The sequence below is a fragment of the Hippocampus guttulatus genome, chromosome 7, assembly GCF_054856545.1.
Source record: "Hippocampus guttulatus isolate MCC_2025c chromosome 7, RoL_Hgut_1.0, whole genome shotgun sequence".
Classification (NCBI taxonomy): domain Eukaryota; kingdom Metazoa; phylum Chordata; class Actinopteri; order Syngnathiformes; family Syngnathidae; genus Hippocampus; species Hippocampus guttulatus.
The window spans coordinates 17,452,607-17,468,868 of NC_141267.1; the positions used below are offsets into that span (position 1 = coordinate 17,452,607).

At 42.6% G+C, this 16,262-nt stretch overlaps 1 protein-coding gene across 2 annotated transcripts; it reads right to left on the bottom strand.

Moving 5' to 3' along the window:
* Positions 1-2,241: 2,241 nt before the first annotated feature.
* On the bottom strand, positions 2,242-8,592 carry dmbx1b (diencephalon/mesencephalon homeobox 1b). Of its 2 annotated transcripts, XM_086116672.1 has the most exons (5): positions 8,421-8,592; positions 6,019-6,175; positions 5,724-5,902; positions 4,901-5,336; positions 2,242-3,923 (listed from the first exon to the last, which is right to left on the bottom strand). In XM_086116672.1, the coding sequence occupies exons 2-5, from the start codon at positions 6,170-6,172 to the stop codon at positions 3,505-3,507; spliced, it is 1,188 nt and encodes a 395-aa protein (XP_085972798.1). In that variant the 5' UTR covers positions 6,173-6,175; positions 8,421-8,592; the 3' UTR covers positions 2,242-3,504. The 2 variants fall into 2 exon arrangements, with proteins under 2 accessions (XP_085972798.1, XP_085972799.1); XM_086116673.1 differs by lacking the exon at positions 8,421-8,592 and having other exon boundaries at positions 6,019-6,187.
* Positions 8,593-16,262: the final 7,670 nt, after the last annotated feature.

The window sequence follows — 16,262 nt, forward strand, 5'->3', positions numbered from 1 at the left end:
CAATCATTGTGTTGTTTCTCCTTTTTTTTTTTTCGCCCTCTCTCACCCCTTTTATGGTCCCGCTAAAGGTTTTAGGCTCGCAGAGAAGGAGGGCTGTCACTGAGGAAACCTTAGCCATTGATGAAGTGACAGGCGCTGCCAGAATATGATCCTAATCCTGTTTCCAGCATTCTTTTAGGCCCGCTGGCATCGCAATTCCTCCACACATTCTCTGAGCTGTCAACTAGGAAAATCCCTCTAATAGCGCATTGCAGAGATACACATCAAAGAGCTCCTGGAAACCTTCAGCGGCTTAGCGCGCGCGCGCAGACACACACACACACACACACACACACACACGCACACACACACACACACTCCAACCGTGGCGCATACGTTAGTGTTAAATGGGCCTCGTATTTTAAAAGTGCATGTGCTAAAAAAGGTGTGTGGCCTTGTGTAATTACGAAAACACCAACCGTTTCTAATCTAAGAAACTGATCTAATGTAGTTTATAGCAACGACGAGTCTTCAGTGAGGATTTACCACACTTAATCCACCTTTCCATACAACAAAATTGACAAAAACATGAAAGAAAAACTTGGAAAATTTATGAAACTCACCAGGGATGCTGTTTATTGAATGTATTCATGACTTTAGAACGCTGCCAACCTGTTTTGCTAGTCGATCTTGGCTCGCTTTGACCAACCAATCAGAGGACGGGAAAATGCCGATGTCTTCAAGGGCCGGCTAGCTCTCTACTTCTGTGAAATCTGATTGGTTAAAGCAGCTGTCTCATTACTCATATAGTTTGTTGCGTTTGCCCGCACTACTGATTGTGAAGGACCTGGGCAGATGACATTCACATAGCAACACAAAGGCTGAAATCTGATTGGACAAAAAATAAAATAAAACTAGCAATATACACCTCCTGGAGACAGTTCAGTAAAGAGAAACATCTACAATACTGAACAAACTGTTAGGATGAAATTGATCTCATTTAATGGAACAAATGTGAACAAATATAAATAAATTTAAGTTATCATAAGAAAAGGCCTTGCTGGTTTCTAGTGGTGTGGTTAGGGGAAAAAAAGCAGCTGTGTGAACTCTGCTGACAGCATGAACCCTTTTCACTCCCATTTTATCTCTTTCTATTCTTACTTAATCCATCGATATCCCGACCCGAGGTAATCTTCTTATGGCAAAAGCGTTCGGTTTCGGTGCAGCCAAACCTCAGCTGACAAGATGGATGTGGATTGAGGGAGGGGCAAAAAGGGGGGGGGGGTCGGATGGATGGGTGTGACACTCCCGCTTCGTTCAGGATTAGCTCTCGTGCGGCGGCAGAACCAGCGACAGGTTCTTCCCCCGTGCGCCACGTCGTGAACCTCAGTGTCGAGGATGTGCGGGACGTCTGTGTGTCGGGAATTATTTACGGGTTGCGGGATGAAAGCAAACTGCACCGTTTGTGTGGTCGAGCAGGTCGAAGGCGGTGCCTGTGTGTGGCAGAGCAAATACTCAGTTGATTTTGTTTTAATTCCAAAAACTGCTCGATTATTAGAAAACAGTAGGATTTTTAGTTTATCTAAAAAATATACATTAAAATAATCACCCAGATAACACACAATTGGAAACACCACCATTCAACATTTTTTGGGGGGGTCACCTAAAATGTCCTTATTTTTTTTGAAAGATTTTTTTTGTCAATGAAGCTATGAAATGAATCTGAAATATTGTCTTAAAAAAAGTTTCTTCTCAAAACAACCAAATTCTCATAAAATGACCCACCCCCTCCAAAAAAAATCTTTAATCACCCAAAAATTATATGACTTGATTCTTGGGGTTTTTTTCCAATGTTTTTGTGACCCTATTGTTGGAGGTTATTGCTCCCGTTTATATTAGACTGGGAAACAGGAGAAGGCAAACATATTTTCATCTCTCAGGCTTGATTTATTTCCTCACATTTCACAGATAAATTACTCCTTTTTTTTTCAACAATTGAAAGATACACATCTTAAATGTACAGAGATTGTATACATAGACTTGGCCAGATCTTGTTTACTCCCGCCATTGTATGTTTTTAAAGCGACAAGTTGTTGAATTTTGACCGCTTACGTCTTTTTATTTTATTTTATTTTATTATTTTTTTTGTGGTGTAAAATTTTGGTGGACCAGCCAGGACACTTGGCACATTGCGCTTACATTGATGCTCATGTTACTTTTTTTTTTTTTTTTTGCAGTTTTTTTTTTGTTTGTTTTTTGGGGGGGGGGGGGGGCTTTTTTGTTGTTCACTGACAAACTCATTTGGGTTTTTGGTTCTCTTTTGGAAAGGCCAGAAGAGGTTGCCAAAGCTCTGTCTAAATAGGAAAATAGTACAGTTCGCCCAAGAAGGCTATGTCGAAGTGGTACATCTTGACTAAGAGACAAGCTTTGTATGTCAGTGAGCTAAGTTTAGCCTGGGTTGTTACAGAGAGTCTTTGTCGCATGCAGATGGCCACTTCAGGTACTTTTTTTTTTTTAAATTAATAAAGCAAGTCATCTGGAAGCCATATATATAAGGGTAATCTTATAAGATAAATTGAAAAGATATAAACATAGTTTGTTTAAATGATTACTGTATGAATTATCTTAGGAAGGGTCATCAATTATTCATGATTTTTTTCACTGTTTGTGAGCGGTGTGGATTACTGTATATATATCAATGTACACTTTACATCAATTGGTGGAGCCTTTGAGCAAAAAAAAAAGTTTTTTCCTTACTGTTATGAATGATGTCAATAATTTTTATCTGAAGTTCAACCCCAAAAAATAATGTAAACAAACACTTTTCGGAATTACTTTAGATTGTTGTGACCAATTTCTATCTCTTTTTTTTCCAAATTGCAACGGTCCACCTGTAAGCCTTGCTTCAGTGCAACGTTTGCATGCATACTTCTGGCTTATAAGAGAGTATTTCATTCTGTAGCAAAAGTGGAATAGGAACAGTGAACCCCCACTTATTCACTATTCACCTTTTTTTTATTTTATTCTTTTCCGGAAACTATCGTCTATTTATTTGCTGGAAAAACTCACCAATTCTGGATCATCGTGTAGCCAGGGAAGTGTACTCAAGTATATGGAGTTTGAATGGCCCTCTTGTGGCATCTATAGACAATTACAACAGTTTTTAGCAGGGCTTGGCATCAATTGTGGATTTTTGCTATTCGTGGCAGCGTTCGGCCTCCATCCCACACAGATAGCGGGGGTTCACTGCACTACAGTTCAGTGGACTCATCTTTGTTTTTTTTTTGTATTCTTTTTTTTTTAAGTTCTCTTTTTTTGTTCCCGGCACACACATGCTCATGACGGAGACCTTTTAAAAGAATGAAGCCAGATGGAAAGTTCAAATCAAGGTAGCATCTGAAAGCCGTGTAGAGTTTTTGTGTGCAGGCGAGAGGTTGCGTGTGTGGGTGGAGTGGGGGTGGAGTCCCCCACGCTCGGATCGAAGGGCAAACACAGAGGGCGAACGCACTTGGCATCGAAGCGCCTTCAGTTGGGGAGCGTGTCCAATCCCAGCGAGGCCGCATGCTGCTTGGCCCTCAGCCGGAGATTCTCGATACTGGTGGTCTTGCTATTGAGGCTTCCCGGAAGGCCGCCCGATGCCCCCGGCATCAGCGGGCTGTTCCACACTTGTTGCGCTTGAGACAGCGTCTGGTAGTAAGACTGGCAGGGCAGCGAGCCCAGCGGAGACGACATGTTGACGTTCATGCCCAAGTAGGGCAGCGAGGACGGCGCGCTCATGTCGAAGGACGGGTAGTGTACCAGGTTGTTGGTGGCCGCCATGTGCTGGCGGAACTGCTCCTGCAGCCGGAAGAGGCTGAGGGGCGACGAGGCGTACGAGTTGCTTTGGGCCGGACAGCTCGGCATGCTGCTGGACGACGGCAGGGCGGGCGAGCACAGGGGGGAGTCTGAGAGACGGGAAGAGGGTTTTCGTTACTTCACATCTACAGTCTATGACAGGAATGTATAGTTTTCATCAATTAGCATCACGCATTGGGGTCCCGATTTGACAGCAATGGGAGAAATCTGAAGAGATGGTGATCTGAAAAATGAATAGTTTTTCAAGGGGCAATTGTTAAATGCAAATTAACCCTCAAATGTCTATTTTAAACGTTATGGCTAACTTCCTGGGTCACTTTGGGCAAGAATTCTTGAGACTTTTTTGTGGCTCCCATAAATGACATATTCTTTGTTGCTAAGTGAACAGGCAAAATCAGCCCCTAAAATTAACATTATTGGAGTTTCGTGTTTTACGGGGAGCGATCAGATTTCGTCAAATTTTCCTGTCTTTTTAGGCATGGATTCTTGAGACTTTTTTTTGGTGGGTCTACTCATGACAGTTAGGCCTACCAAATTTCATCCTGCTAAGAGAAACTTAATTTACAGGGATGTCGGATTTCTTTTTTTTTTTTTTTTTTTGCTGTGAAGCTGAGTTCTGAAGTTTTTGTGCTGGCCCTGATTGCTATTTGGAACTGTTTGGAACTCCCTACACCTTGACTAAGGCGGCGCTCCAGCTGAAGAAAAACAGCCGCACTGTAGGTATGGTGTTTGTTTGGTGATGAGCAGTGTTCTTGTCACCAAACATACCTTTTGGAATCAGGGCCAATAATTTCAACCTCTGTCTCATCAGACCACAGCAAAATATCCCCCACATATATAGAAAAACTGTCTAATTACACCATCAGTGACGACTTGGCGAGCCTCATGAATATCAAGTCCTTCCCATGAGGTTTACTCAAGCAAATTCAAAGTCCTAAAATTACTGAGTAAGCCCCCCACACACACACCTGTGCTTCACAGCATCATGCATAGCTTGTCATTCCCACAACAGGACCCAAAATACAAAATGTTCATCTCTTCATCTCCATGAAGACATTATTCATACCTGATGTCGGGCTGAGTTGCTTGTAGGACGGCGAACTGCCACCGGGGTGGGTCTCCCCATGGCCCCGTGCCTCCTCCCTGTTCCTTCCTCTCGCCTCCCCCCTCACTCTGTCCTCCTCCGCGTCCGCGTTGTCCTCTGCCGCCGACTCGGCGTCCGATGGCTCGGGGGAGGTGACGTTCACCTCCACGCTCGTCTCGCCGGGTTCGTGAGACCTTACCGCCGCCACCGGCAGCCTGTCTGACTCGGAGTGGCAGGAGGAGGCGGAGGAGGGAGGCGGCGGGGTAGCGTGGGTGTCTGCGGCGGGCGTCAGCTCGGCCTTGGTGTCGTCGGTGGAGGCCTCGGTGGTTCCTGATGCCTCCTTCTGCTTCTGGAGCTGCTCCTTCTGCAGGCTGCGCTGCTTTTTGCGAAACTTGGCTCGCCGGTTCTTGAACCACACCTGAAGGTGAGATACGTATTTTTTTTGTCACAAAAAATAACACTGTAACACCGATGATAGCTCCTAGCCTGTCGATGATTTTTTGCATTGTTTGTTAGCATTAAGCTAAACAGACTTGATTGATGCCAATTTTTTTTGCCTTAATGATTCCCACAGTTCACACAATTCCCTTTGTTTGACGTTTAGTTTGACAGTACGCTTCTACTGGGCGCTTTGTTCAACAGTGCCAACCCTTTTTGTGAAGAAATGTTCGCTGTCTGCCCCGCTGCTACTTGTTGTGAAGTGTTTCACTGCCACCATACAGTGCTTGTATCTCAAATTATTGCTCTCATGTCATGGGAAAAAAATCTTATCCTAACGACGGATCTTATCTCTTCAGCATCTTACTTGCACTCGGGCCTCGGGCAGGTTGGTGCACATGGCCAGACGCTCCCGCATGACAACATCCGGGTAGTGCGTCTTCTGGAAGGTCTTCTCCAGAGCTTCCAGCTGTTGGGCGGTAAAGGCCGTCCTGCTGCGTCGCTGCTTTCGGTGCTGGGAGCCGTAGCGGGCCTCCAGGATGATGTCTTGAAATGTACAGCCGTTGAGAGGAAAAACAAACCACGCGGCACGTTGAATTCAGGCTCCCTCCGCCGCAGAGGGGGTCGACGGTGACGCAACATCACCAGCGACTGATACTTACCAGCCAGTCTTTCAGCCAGCGTGAGGGCATGCACGGACGGCCGGTAGTCGGGGGCGTGCTGAGCCTGCTGCGCCGCCTGCTGGTGGAGGTTATACATGGCGCTGAGGGAGTTCATGGCATGCAGGGAGTAGCCGTTTACCCCGTAGTGCTGCATGACCTGGGGAAAGCATCAGGTTAGTGTCAAGCCTGTTTCCTTTACTTTTATTGAGCCAAAGTGGATATTTTGCATCTGAAAAAAATTCAAGGCACATGTCCAAAGTGGATACGCCTTTTCTTGTACCTTCTGCTATTTAATAAGAGAGCTTTTGCCTGTCACTAAAAGTCACTGGAATAGATAGATGAACAAAGATACATTATATATAAATAGTCATTTCTCTCTAGGTGGTGTTCAACGCAAAACCCTATAAAGCTAGACTGTATTCTGCAGAGTGCAAGTAGAAATTCTCCATGAGGAATTAGCACCACTGTAAATGGAAAAATTAACTTGAAGGAAGCATAATTTTTTTTATGGTTGAGTTTGGTGTTGGGTCATTGATGTGGCAACAGGTGAAAAGACGCCAACTGTGTGTGTGTGTGTGTGTGTGTGTGTGTGTGTGTGTGTGTGTGTGTGTGCGTACGTGCGTGTGTGTGTGTGAGAGAGAGATTTATAATTGGCATCAATGAATTGTAACTTATCCAGAACATTTAGGTTGCATTTAAAGCTAATTTTCTCGAACTAAATGTCATGATTGACGAAAAAAATATTTTTACATGATGATGAATATAATGTTCAATTTAGTTGTATATTTCAAAAGTCATGGTTCACAAAAGATTCACAGTTGAAAGTAATACTAGCCAGTGTAAATAGCACTTAAATAACTTTACAATAACCTGTGGCGATATCTTATAAATGAGGATATTTAATGTAAATAAAAAGTGTATATATATATATAAAACAATAATAATTTTCTTACAATTCCAACCTCATGGAATTTGTTTGCAGAACATGTTTAAATAAGTGAAAAATGTTTAACAATAAAAGAGGTGATTACGTTTGTTTTTTTTAGGATAAACTGTGGTTATGATGATTCGTTGTCATCATCAACTTATTATGCATAGTCTTCCTATATCATGGGCCGACCTTGCAGGAAATAATTGGCACTTCTAATCGTGATTTGTTTTTTTAAAATATAGTTTCTAGTTTCATTGTGTCCTCTGTTATAATATCAAAATATGTTTTTCTCGTCATGTTTTAAAAAAATCTGACAATGACAACTTTTCTGTTTTGTGGTTGGTATTATTTCTACTTTGAAATATACCTTGTTACGTTCTTCTCAATACCTTTTTTTTTAAAGCTGACGAAGGCTATAATTTATTATAAATGAGCGGTCCACATAAATTGTTTTCTTTGCTGTGCGACATCTTAACCCGTTTTTTTTTTTCTTCTCCCTGGGTCCTGCATGGCTCCGTGTAATGTTCCGAACGCCTGCAGGCTGACTGACACATTTACGTGGGGGTCCCCGTGGACTGCTGTCTAATGTGGGTGCAAATAGGTTTGAACTGTACTGGACTATTAATTTATCATCTAGCTGACACATGAAAGGTCGAGCAGCATGTGTGTGCGCGCGCGCGTGGGCCACTGTGTAAATGTGGATGTGTGAGTTCAAATTTCCTTATAAAATAACATAATCTCGTATTCTTTTGCCAACATCCACCCAAGGCAGTATTCCTGTAATCTGCACCGTTTTAAAATGCATTAAAGAAGAGAATAAATATCAACATTGTCGTCTTTCCGGACACGTGGCTCCGGGCTGTGATTTAACCCTCATTATGCTAATTGCCGTGAATTTATGAGTTACGCAGCATTTGGCTCCGGGCGTGGAAATTGTATTGAAAACATTATGGGAAGGAGGGAAAAAAAAGTATTTTATTGTGAGAATCAACCCGCTTGAAATGAACGTAAAAAAGCAGCAGATAATTTATATACAATTAAAATATTTGGCCCAAAAATAAAATGTAAAATATTGTGCAAAAAAAAGTATTTATGAACCGTTTTCGCAGCATTCGTTTTTGACATGCGGTAAATAATAGGACACGTACATGTGTGCAGAGAACCCGCAAACAAAAATACAAAACCCGTTTCCTGAAAAAAATGTAACATATTGGAAGTAATCCCAATAGAGGTGCCGATACGGATCCTTGTTTTATTTTTACCAGGTGAGTCACAAGATAGACTTACAAAACAATGCAAAGTGAAAAGAGTTTTTCCTCATTTATTTGTAGAAACATTATGATTATATTATTATTATTATTATTGCACTACATTTACAAAGAGCATTTCCCCTATTTTAACAGAAAATAAATAACACAAAAGCAAAATTGGGGTTTGCGTTAAAAAAATACATAAATTTCAATCAACTTACCTTTGCTCGTTTTTCTCTCTTCAAGTAAAATATCTCCACCCGCTCTCGATTATTGTCCTCTTAAAGCGCCACACCCCAAATCCTCACATTTTCATTATTTGGTTTAAAAATATAATTTAAATGTTTCCGTTTATACTTTGCGCGTATCCTGAAAACATCCTGGTTGATTCCTGAAAAGTGGAGCGGATGCTTGTGGCGTCCATCTCTCGGCCCTTTTAAAAAAAAAAATGCATGGGCGCAGTGACATCACCACAGTGCTGGCCAATCACGTCGCTCTCCTCCAATTAGCAACCCATTCCACCACTAAAGTCCAGCATCGGTACTTTCCTGCCAACACGCATGCTTAATTTTCGTAGCATTTTATGTTTAGTTTAAAACATGGTTACTTTAATCGCCGTTATTCGTATAAAATTACATTCATATCTATTTTTTAAATTTGCATTACATAAGTATATGTGGACGTCGTACTTTAGCGTCTGCACTTTCATGCCACCGTCTCACAATTAACGATTACGTATTTATTTGGGCCATTAGTTTTATTTAATTTACAGTAATCCACAATTTTACGATTGTATGTCATGTGTACAAAAAGAAAATTCGTGCCTTTCTGCAACAAAAACCGACTGTAATTTAAAAAGCTATTGTGTTGAACTGTAATTGTGGCGACAAACGAGCTTTAAATGGTTCCATTAAGTCTTTTCTTCTTTTATTTTTTTTTTAAAGTTAATTTGGTCCCGTGTTTATTTAGCTGCCGTTCATCGGAAAGTCATCCGAGCTCAAAACTCAGACTGCAGGGCTCCTCCCTGCAGCATCTCCCGGTTGGACCCCCGAGTGATGTGTTTGGTGGCTCAAGATTTGGTCGCCAAGACGCCATCTCACTCGCACCCTCCCTAAAAAAAAAAAAAAAAAAAAAATTCTTCCAATGACTGCCGCTAAGAGGATTAAAACACTAATGCCCCGCTCCTCTTCAAGCTTTTTTCCTCAAAAGATTTCGTCTCCGTGAGGGGAAAAAAGCGTCTAGGTTTTGGAATTAAGGGCAGCGAAAATAAGACAACGAAGTAGCCTTTTAATGTAAGTAAATCTTGCATATTTTGTCGAGTGCAGACAAAAAAAAGGGGGGATGAGGAGGGAGGGTGTCGCGAGGTGCTCAACTTGACTGGAGATTTTTGGACACATTTGCAGTCATGCAGCGTGGGAAAAGAAAATTAACAATTGATGTTTTGGTTGTATTACCCCAACCCATGCAACAGATGGTTATCCGTGCACGTCGGCCTAGTTATCTGATCAATAATATAAAAAAAACATCCCAGGTCTGATTTGTTTGAAACATTTAGAGTTTTGTTCCCCCAGGCTATAGAAAACACCGCATTGCCTTTTGGCCCACAGACCAAAGGACAATCGGATTAAGTTTGTGAGCCAATCAAAATAAGACCTCTTCATTCCCCGTGTGGGCAAACAATTTAGAAAGCAATTAAAACAAAAAAAAAAGGAATCACCTCAAATCTACCTTGAAAGTCATGGATTATGCCTCCATTCGAGTGGAATCCATTAAAAAATCAGAGCAGATCACATTATTTCATCAATTGAATGAGGTTTTAAAATAAGAACGAACGGACCATGTTAATATCCAAGATGAAAAAAAATGGAGCACTATATTCACATCCTATTTTATCATTCACTAAACCACACATGATTTTTCTTGAAGGGAATGACTCGACCGTATTTTTACCTGCAACCTATGTTAAATAAACGAACTCTAACATTGACTCAAAGGGCAGGAAAAAAATGGATGGACGGAAAGATTTTTCTTGAACCCTTTCATGCACCAATAATGACAACCTGTAACCTGATAACGTGATAAAGGGTTCAAGAAAAATTAATTTCAATATAACGACACAAATGATTTTAATAAAATGATGTAACCATATCAAAAGCAATGTTAATAGATAGATAAAAGCAAAATAATTAAAAACAATGCTTAAAAATGATGTATAGGAACAGCAAATGTATATTGGGAATTGTCAATGTATGATTCTTTGTGTCTAAAAACAATTGTTTCTCAACACGCACACACTTTTTGGACAAAGAAAAGCAAGTCAAACAATAAATTCTCCTCTTCTGATTGATTTATTCAAAGTTGCAGCTCATCGGCTTTCATTTGACAAATTTGCTCTCTTAGGCTGCTTTTGCCTCTGCTGCTGCTGCGCTGGAAGTTTTTCCGCTCTCCACTTGCAAACGCGGCCGTTCATTGTGCTCACCTTCGAGCTGCTAACTTTCCTAAACCTCGAATTCATCTGAGATTTCCCTGGATTTCCCGGGCGCTCTCATTGTTCTGTGCGCCGGGCCCCGCATTCAGCCCCCACTTTTTAAGCTCCTCTCCAGATCTAAGTCATCGCCTTTCCTCTCCATCATCCTCTTCCCGCTCTCCAAACTTTTATCCCTGCATCAGGACTCGAGGCGGCTGAGCCGAGGCGATTTATGAACCTCGTTCGGTTTTTAATCAGGTTTTAGAACGCCGGCGTGTTTGTCATTTCACTCCTCCAGTGGCCACTGCAACAGCCTCGTGCGTCAAGTCGAGGAGAAAGTTGACGCCTTCAGCCTTCAGAGCCCATTAACTTGTATCATTAAGCTTTCTTGAACTTCATGAATATATTAGTTGGCGGGGGCCCGGGCGCGTGCTCGCCGTCAAGGTTAGCCCCGCACGTGCGCTCATTTGGGTGAAATTAATCATTTTGATGTATGGCTCGGAATGGAGCGCTTCCAAAGGGACTCCTGTGACTGGAGTAACAAAAGGGAGCTGCCATTAGTGGTCCTCGGACTTGCAATTAGACCTCAAACTCGCTCGCGCCACGTGTGGGTATTGGGGCGATCTTCTGGTCCGGGAAGATTTGGCAAATGATGTCGTCACGCGGGCCTCACATGCTACTGGACGCTTGTTGATAACTGCCCTCTCAAAACTGCTCACAAAAAAGCCCAATTATGGGTCAAAAATGAATTGATCCACGGCTTGGGTAGATTTGATATTGGGAAAAAAAAACCCTTTTCTATTGAGCAAACCCCAAATTTGGATTGGTTTGTATTGGTCAAATTGATCTAAGGTGTCAAACTCAAAGCCCGTGGGCCAGATCTGGCCCACCACACAACACGTGGCCCGCGAAAGCAAATCAAACATGTCAACTTCCATGGTGCTTGCTAAAATCTTGACCAAAATGTCCAAATCTCGTATTTAATAAATAAGAGACGTATTGTAAGCATTTTCTTGGAACCAAACCCCTCGTTACAGAAAATAGCTGGATAAACCATTATAATTGCCTTTTAAAATTTTGCGTTCAGTCATAACGGCCCCCCTAAAAGGAAACGGTGACTAATATGACAAAAATGAGTTTGACACCCCTGATAATGAATCTGTCCGTTTTTGACGCAACTCTTTCCAATATGCGGCACCTTACTCAAGCTGTAGGGAATTACAAACAGTTCCAATATGTACTCTTAAAAACTCTCTAAAAACAGTTAGGTCCAAAAAAAGTAAAACAAACGGAAAAATTGTATGATGACTTTCACTGGCTTGAAAATAATCAACTGAATTGCAAGAATGTCCCTCGGATGTTTGACGGATGAAGTTTGTTTCTGTTTCTGGACAGGTAGCGGACATGCTGATGCGTCAGTGCCAAAGCAGCTCCAGAACATCCTCGTAAAGACCTTTCGCCACTTCTGTGAAGGTGACCACAAGTTTTCCTCACTAGTTCATCCCGGCGCGATCCACGCGAAAGGCAACACGAGGCCGCGCTCGCGAGCGCTCCCCTTCTCGCAGACGTTGACATATCGAGGTTGGCAGGTTTGTTTCCGCCCTCTTTTTCAGAGCCGCGCTTTGCTTGTGCCCCTCGGGCTGCGGCCCGGCACAAGGGTTCCTATTGTCGGGCCCTAATCCAGGGGCTACACAGCTTTAGCAACACGGTGGGATAAAAGCCCATCAAACCACTACTTTACGGGGGAAAATCTTTCCTAATCCCTCGCTTTATCGAAACAAAAGGAGAGAAACAAGAGGAGAGAAAGAAATTGTGCAGACACAGGGCAAGAGAGGGAGCTAAGATGCAAAGTAGTAGTTTCACTGGAGAAGCTAACCATTTTTGACAGGCTTTCACTAAACGATTGACACAAAACGGACACTAGGATTCCAAAAAAAAAAAAAAAAAAGGCCATTCAGGGTCTCTCTTTATTCTCAAATTGATCTTTAAAATCCTCAGCGGGATATGTTGAAATTAGCCAGATTAAATTCCAGAACCGTAAAAGGACTTGCGAGGGGACACCTGTCATTAGTGGAAGTGGTTCTCAGTTTTGCACAGATAATGTAAACTACGAGATCTTGAACTTTGGTCTGTGGGAGGGCGGAGGGCACGTATGGGAATGTGTCCTGTTATGACTGTGACCTAAAAAAAAAAAGCTCCTGGGTCAGGAAGAATTGAGCCGAGCCCTCGTGTGGGAATTCCCGCGAAAGACGCTGAATGGCAGCGACAAACCCTAAGTCGGTTTCTACCAGCTTGCGGACGCGTCGGCCTTTTGTGTGAGAGGACCTCCCGCATACACGCGGGCCCATCTCGCTGTTACGTATGACGGACGGATCCTCGTGACCCCGTTTCACTGCCAATTCCAATTTGTGTCTCGGCTCTCCAATCCCCAAGCGTCGCGTCGGGCAAATGACCGCGCTCGGTATTTCCATTTTCGAAAATGCACCACCAGAGGACCGTTTGGGTCCAGAGGAGTGCTGTAGAGATTGAGAACAGGTCGCTTTGTTCTGGTTCTCCAAGTCCACAAACTTGCATCGCTCCGAGGCTCTCAGGTGACGACGATAATTTACGAGCTGCCAGCACATACTGTACCTTGTCCTCATGACACTTGACACTTCGGGATTTAAAAAATTTAAGATACATCATGGGTACAAATGGACTTTGCTGGAATGGTATTTGTCATCTTCCCACCCCCAGCCCCTCGCGCGGTGCCCTGTTACCCCCTGGAAGGGGGTAATTAAGAGATAACAGGCCTGGGATGCTCATGAGGGAATGAGTGATTAGTGATTCATTACATGAGCTTAGAAGGAGCAAAAAAAAGGGAGGAAGCGGTCTAGTGGGGGGCTGACGGTGCGACTGGAGAAATTGCCAATGGATTTATCTGGGAGTAATTAACTATCACCCAGGGGAAAGGGGGCTCCTAAACCTACAGCGGAGTCAGACTGGAGAGGAACCTGAATCAAGTCCGTACATCACCAGTATTGGGATGGTTTCAATGCTACATTCACAAACGATAGGAATAATGCACAATATGGAGTGGTCTATTTAAATGCTCTCTAAGCATGTTTTTTTTTTAAATGTCTTTCAACACACTTTTAAAATACAGTCAAAAAACACATTTATTGAGAGAAAGCAAGAGCAATTGATCACATCAAATTATTGTTCCAGTGCAACAGGGTACCAATCATTCTGTGTTTACAGTAAACAAATCCAGTCAAACTAATCATCTCACAATATACATCAATAATAATGCCCAAAGATGTTCATTATAAAATTAACCTACAGCTGACGTTTTCTAAGGGACTAAAATGTAGGATTATAGTGGATCACATTCAATAACGCTCAACAAAAACTTGCCAGAGTAACTTCCTGTTTCCTTCTTCTTTCTTTCTTGCAACACCTCAAAAAAAGAAGTGCTGCCATCTCATGGTTGATAATGGAATCACACTCAATACCAGCATTCGACCAATATAGTTCTGACTGGACAAAAAGATTCTGCGAAATAGCGAACTGCTAACCTGGGACCAATGATGGAAGCGGGTTTACTATGTTTTTATTTTATTCTTTCATCCTATTCAAGTTAATGGGCGACGGGTGAAGCGGCACGCTAGCGTCTCTTGTTGGTTGCTCTGTCATGTTTCGGTTTGGGACCAACAGGTGGCACTGTAGGGCTCTCCCTGTAGCTGCACACCTGTTGGTCGTTAGGTCATTAGCTGTTTAAAAGGACTCCCGACACGACCACTCATGGTCGGGTCATTGTTTGTTCCTGTCATGTTTGTTTCAGTCATGTTTCGGTCACTGTTAGGTTTTTAGCTTCAGTCATGGTTTTGGTTTGCTACTTTGGATTCTTTTTGTTTTCAGGACTTTGTTTTGTTAGTTAATTTTCTCTGTGTTTTAATACAATTTGTCAATTACACCCTGGTCCTCCCTCTTGCCTGCTTTTTGGGGTCCACTACCACCTCGCAGCGGTTTTCCTCCTGAATTTGTGCGGAAATGAAGAAATATTTATTGCCCTCGAAGAACGACGTGCACGGCGCACGCAACGGCTCCCATCCACTATTTGACTCTCATGATCCTATAAAGTCCATATTCGCATCTACGTAGTCCTCCCAAAGCCAGGCTCCCATCCAAGAGTAATCCTCTCTGGTCCACATGAGCCGCACAAAGCGGCGCGCTCTTACACGGAGAACTTGGGTTTTCTCCCTCTGTTTTTATCTGATTTGGGAGCACTTAGAGACAGCTCCGAGTCTTTACGCCATTCAAACGGACGGGCGGTGTGATAGTGCGAGGTACCTCTCGACATCTGTCTTTTGTTGTCAAATCTGCGCTAAAGCATCTGCGGGTCATGTGGATTGCGACATTTAGAGAATTGAGGCTCATCTGTGCAGCTTAAGCGTAGTCTTGTCTTAAAGGCCTTCATCGCAATAATGGCCGCTGATATATTTCAGTTGGCACGCCGAGGGGCTTCTTTTGTAAGCTTTATTACTGTACGGTGTTGTTTTGTGAAATGAGCATAAGGGGTTGTTGTTTTTTTTTCCTGTTGTTTTAGACCATATTCTGCACCAAGCCCTCTTAGAAAGGCTTTGGAGCTGAAGAGCCGCATCCGCCATTAAGCCACTGAACAAGCTAGCACGGTGTGCGAGGACATGTGAAACAAAAACCAAAGGTGCTGGATGGCCAAGCGGTACCCTGCAGGTATGTCAGACCCTACAGGAGCAATATTCGTTTATAATATGCCCCCTAACTTTACGATGTGTATTATTTCTAGTCATTGTGTATTTTTTCTGTTGAGCAACAGGATATTATGAATAACTGCCTACTGAAACGAGCACATGAATTACTGTACAGTATATGCTAGTAGGCTAGTACATTTTTTTAGGAGCCCGAAACAAGGATTTTAATAAGCAATGAAAATATGACGTTATAATGAATGAACAATTGGTTTTCTATGTTATATAATGTCTTTGATGAGCCAACAAGCATTTTTTAATGTTGGTCATTATGGTGGTATTTAATACGTCGGATCGAAATAAACATGAAGAGGTAAACATTTTTATACTAGCTATAAAAATTTGGAGAGCCACTGGACTAGTATTGTACTAGTGCTAGTCTATTACCTCTACGTTAATAATCCCTCCACCGCACAGTGGTGACAGCGAAGAGACATCCGACCTAAGCCAGTCAGTGGAGATGTGTATTGAGAGTATTTGTCTAGTCGACTAATGAGTACTGCTTAGCTGCCCGCTGAGTTGTAAACGGAGAACGCCACCCAAAATACACAACCTCGGTCGGGACTGGTGGGAGGTTTGCATGAGTACACCGCAATTAACCCTTTTCCCAAACTTACGGTTCTAGCCAGTTTCGAGCCAGCCAATCACCATTGAGATCTCAGCGTTTTTTTTTTTTTTTAAAGTAATTTTAACTTTCTATATAGTACCTGTAGTTTGGAAAATGCTGCACGGCTCCCACAAACTGACAAAAGTAAATAAGTTATAAATCACTTTGCAGACATTTCCAGCATTCGAGAGATTTTGTGAGATTTGTTCTCAAACTATTT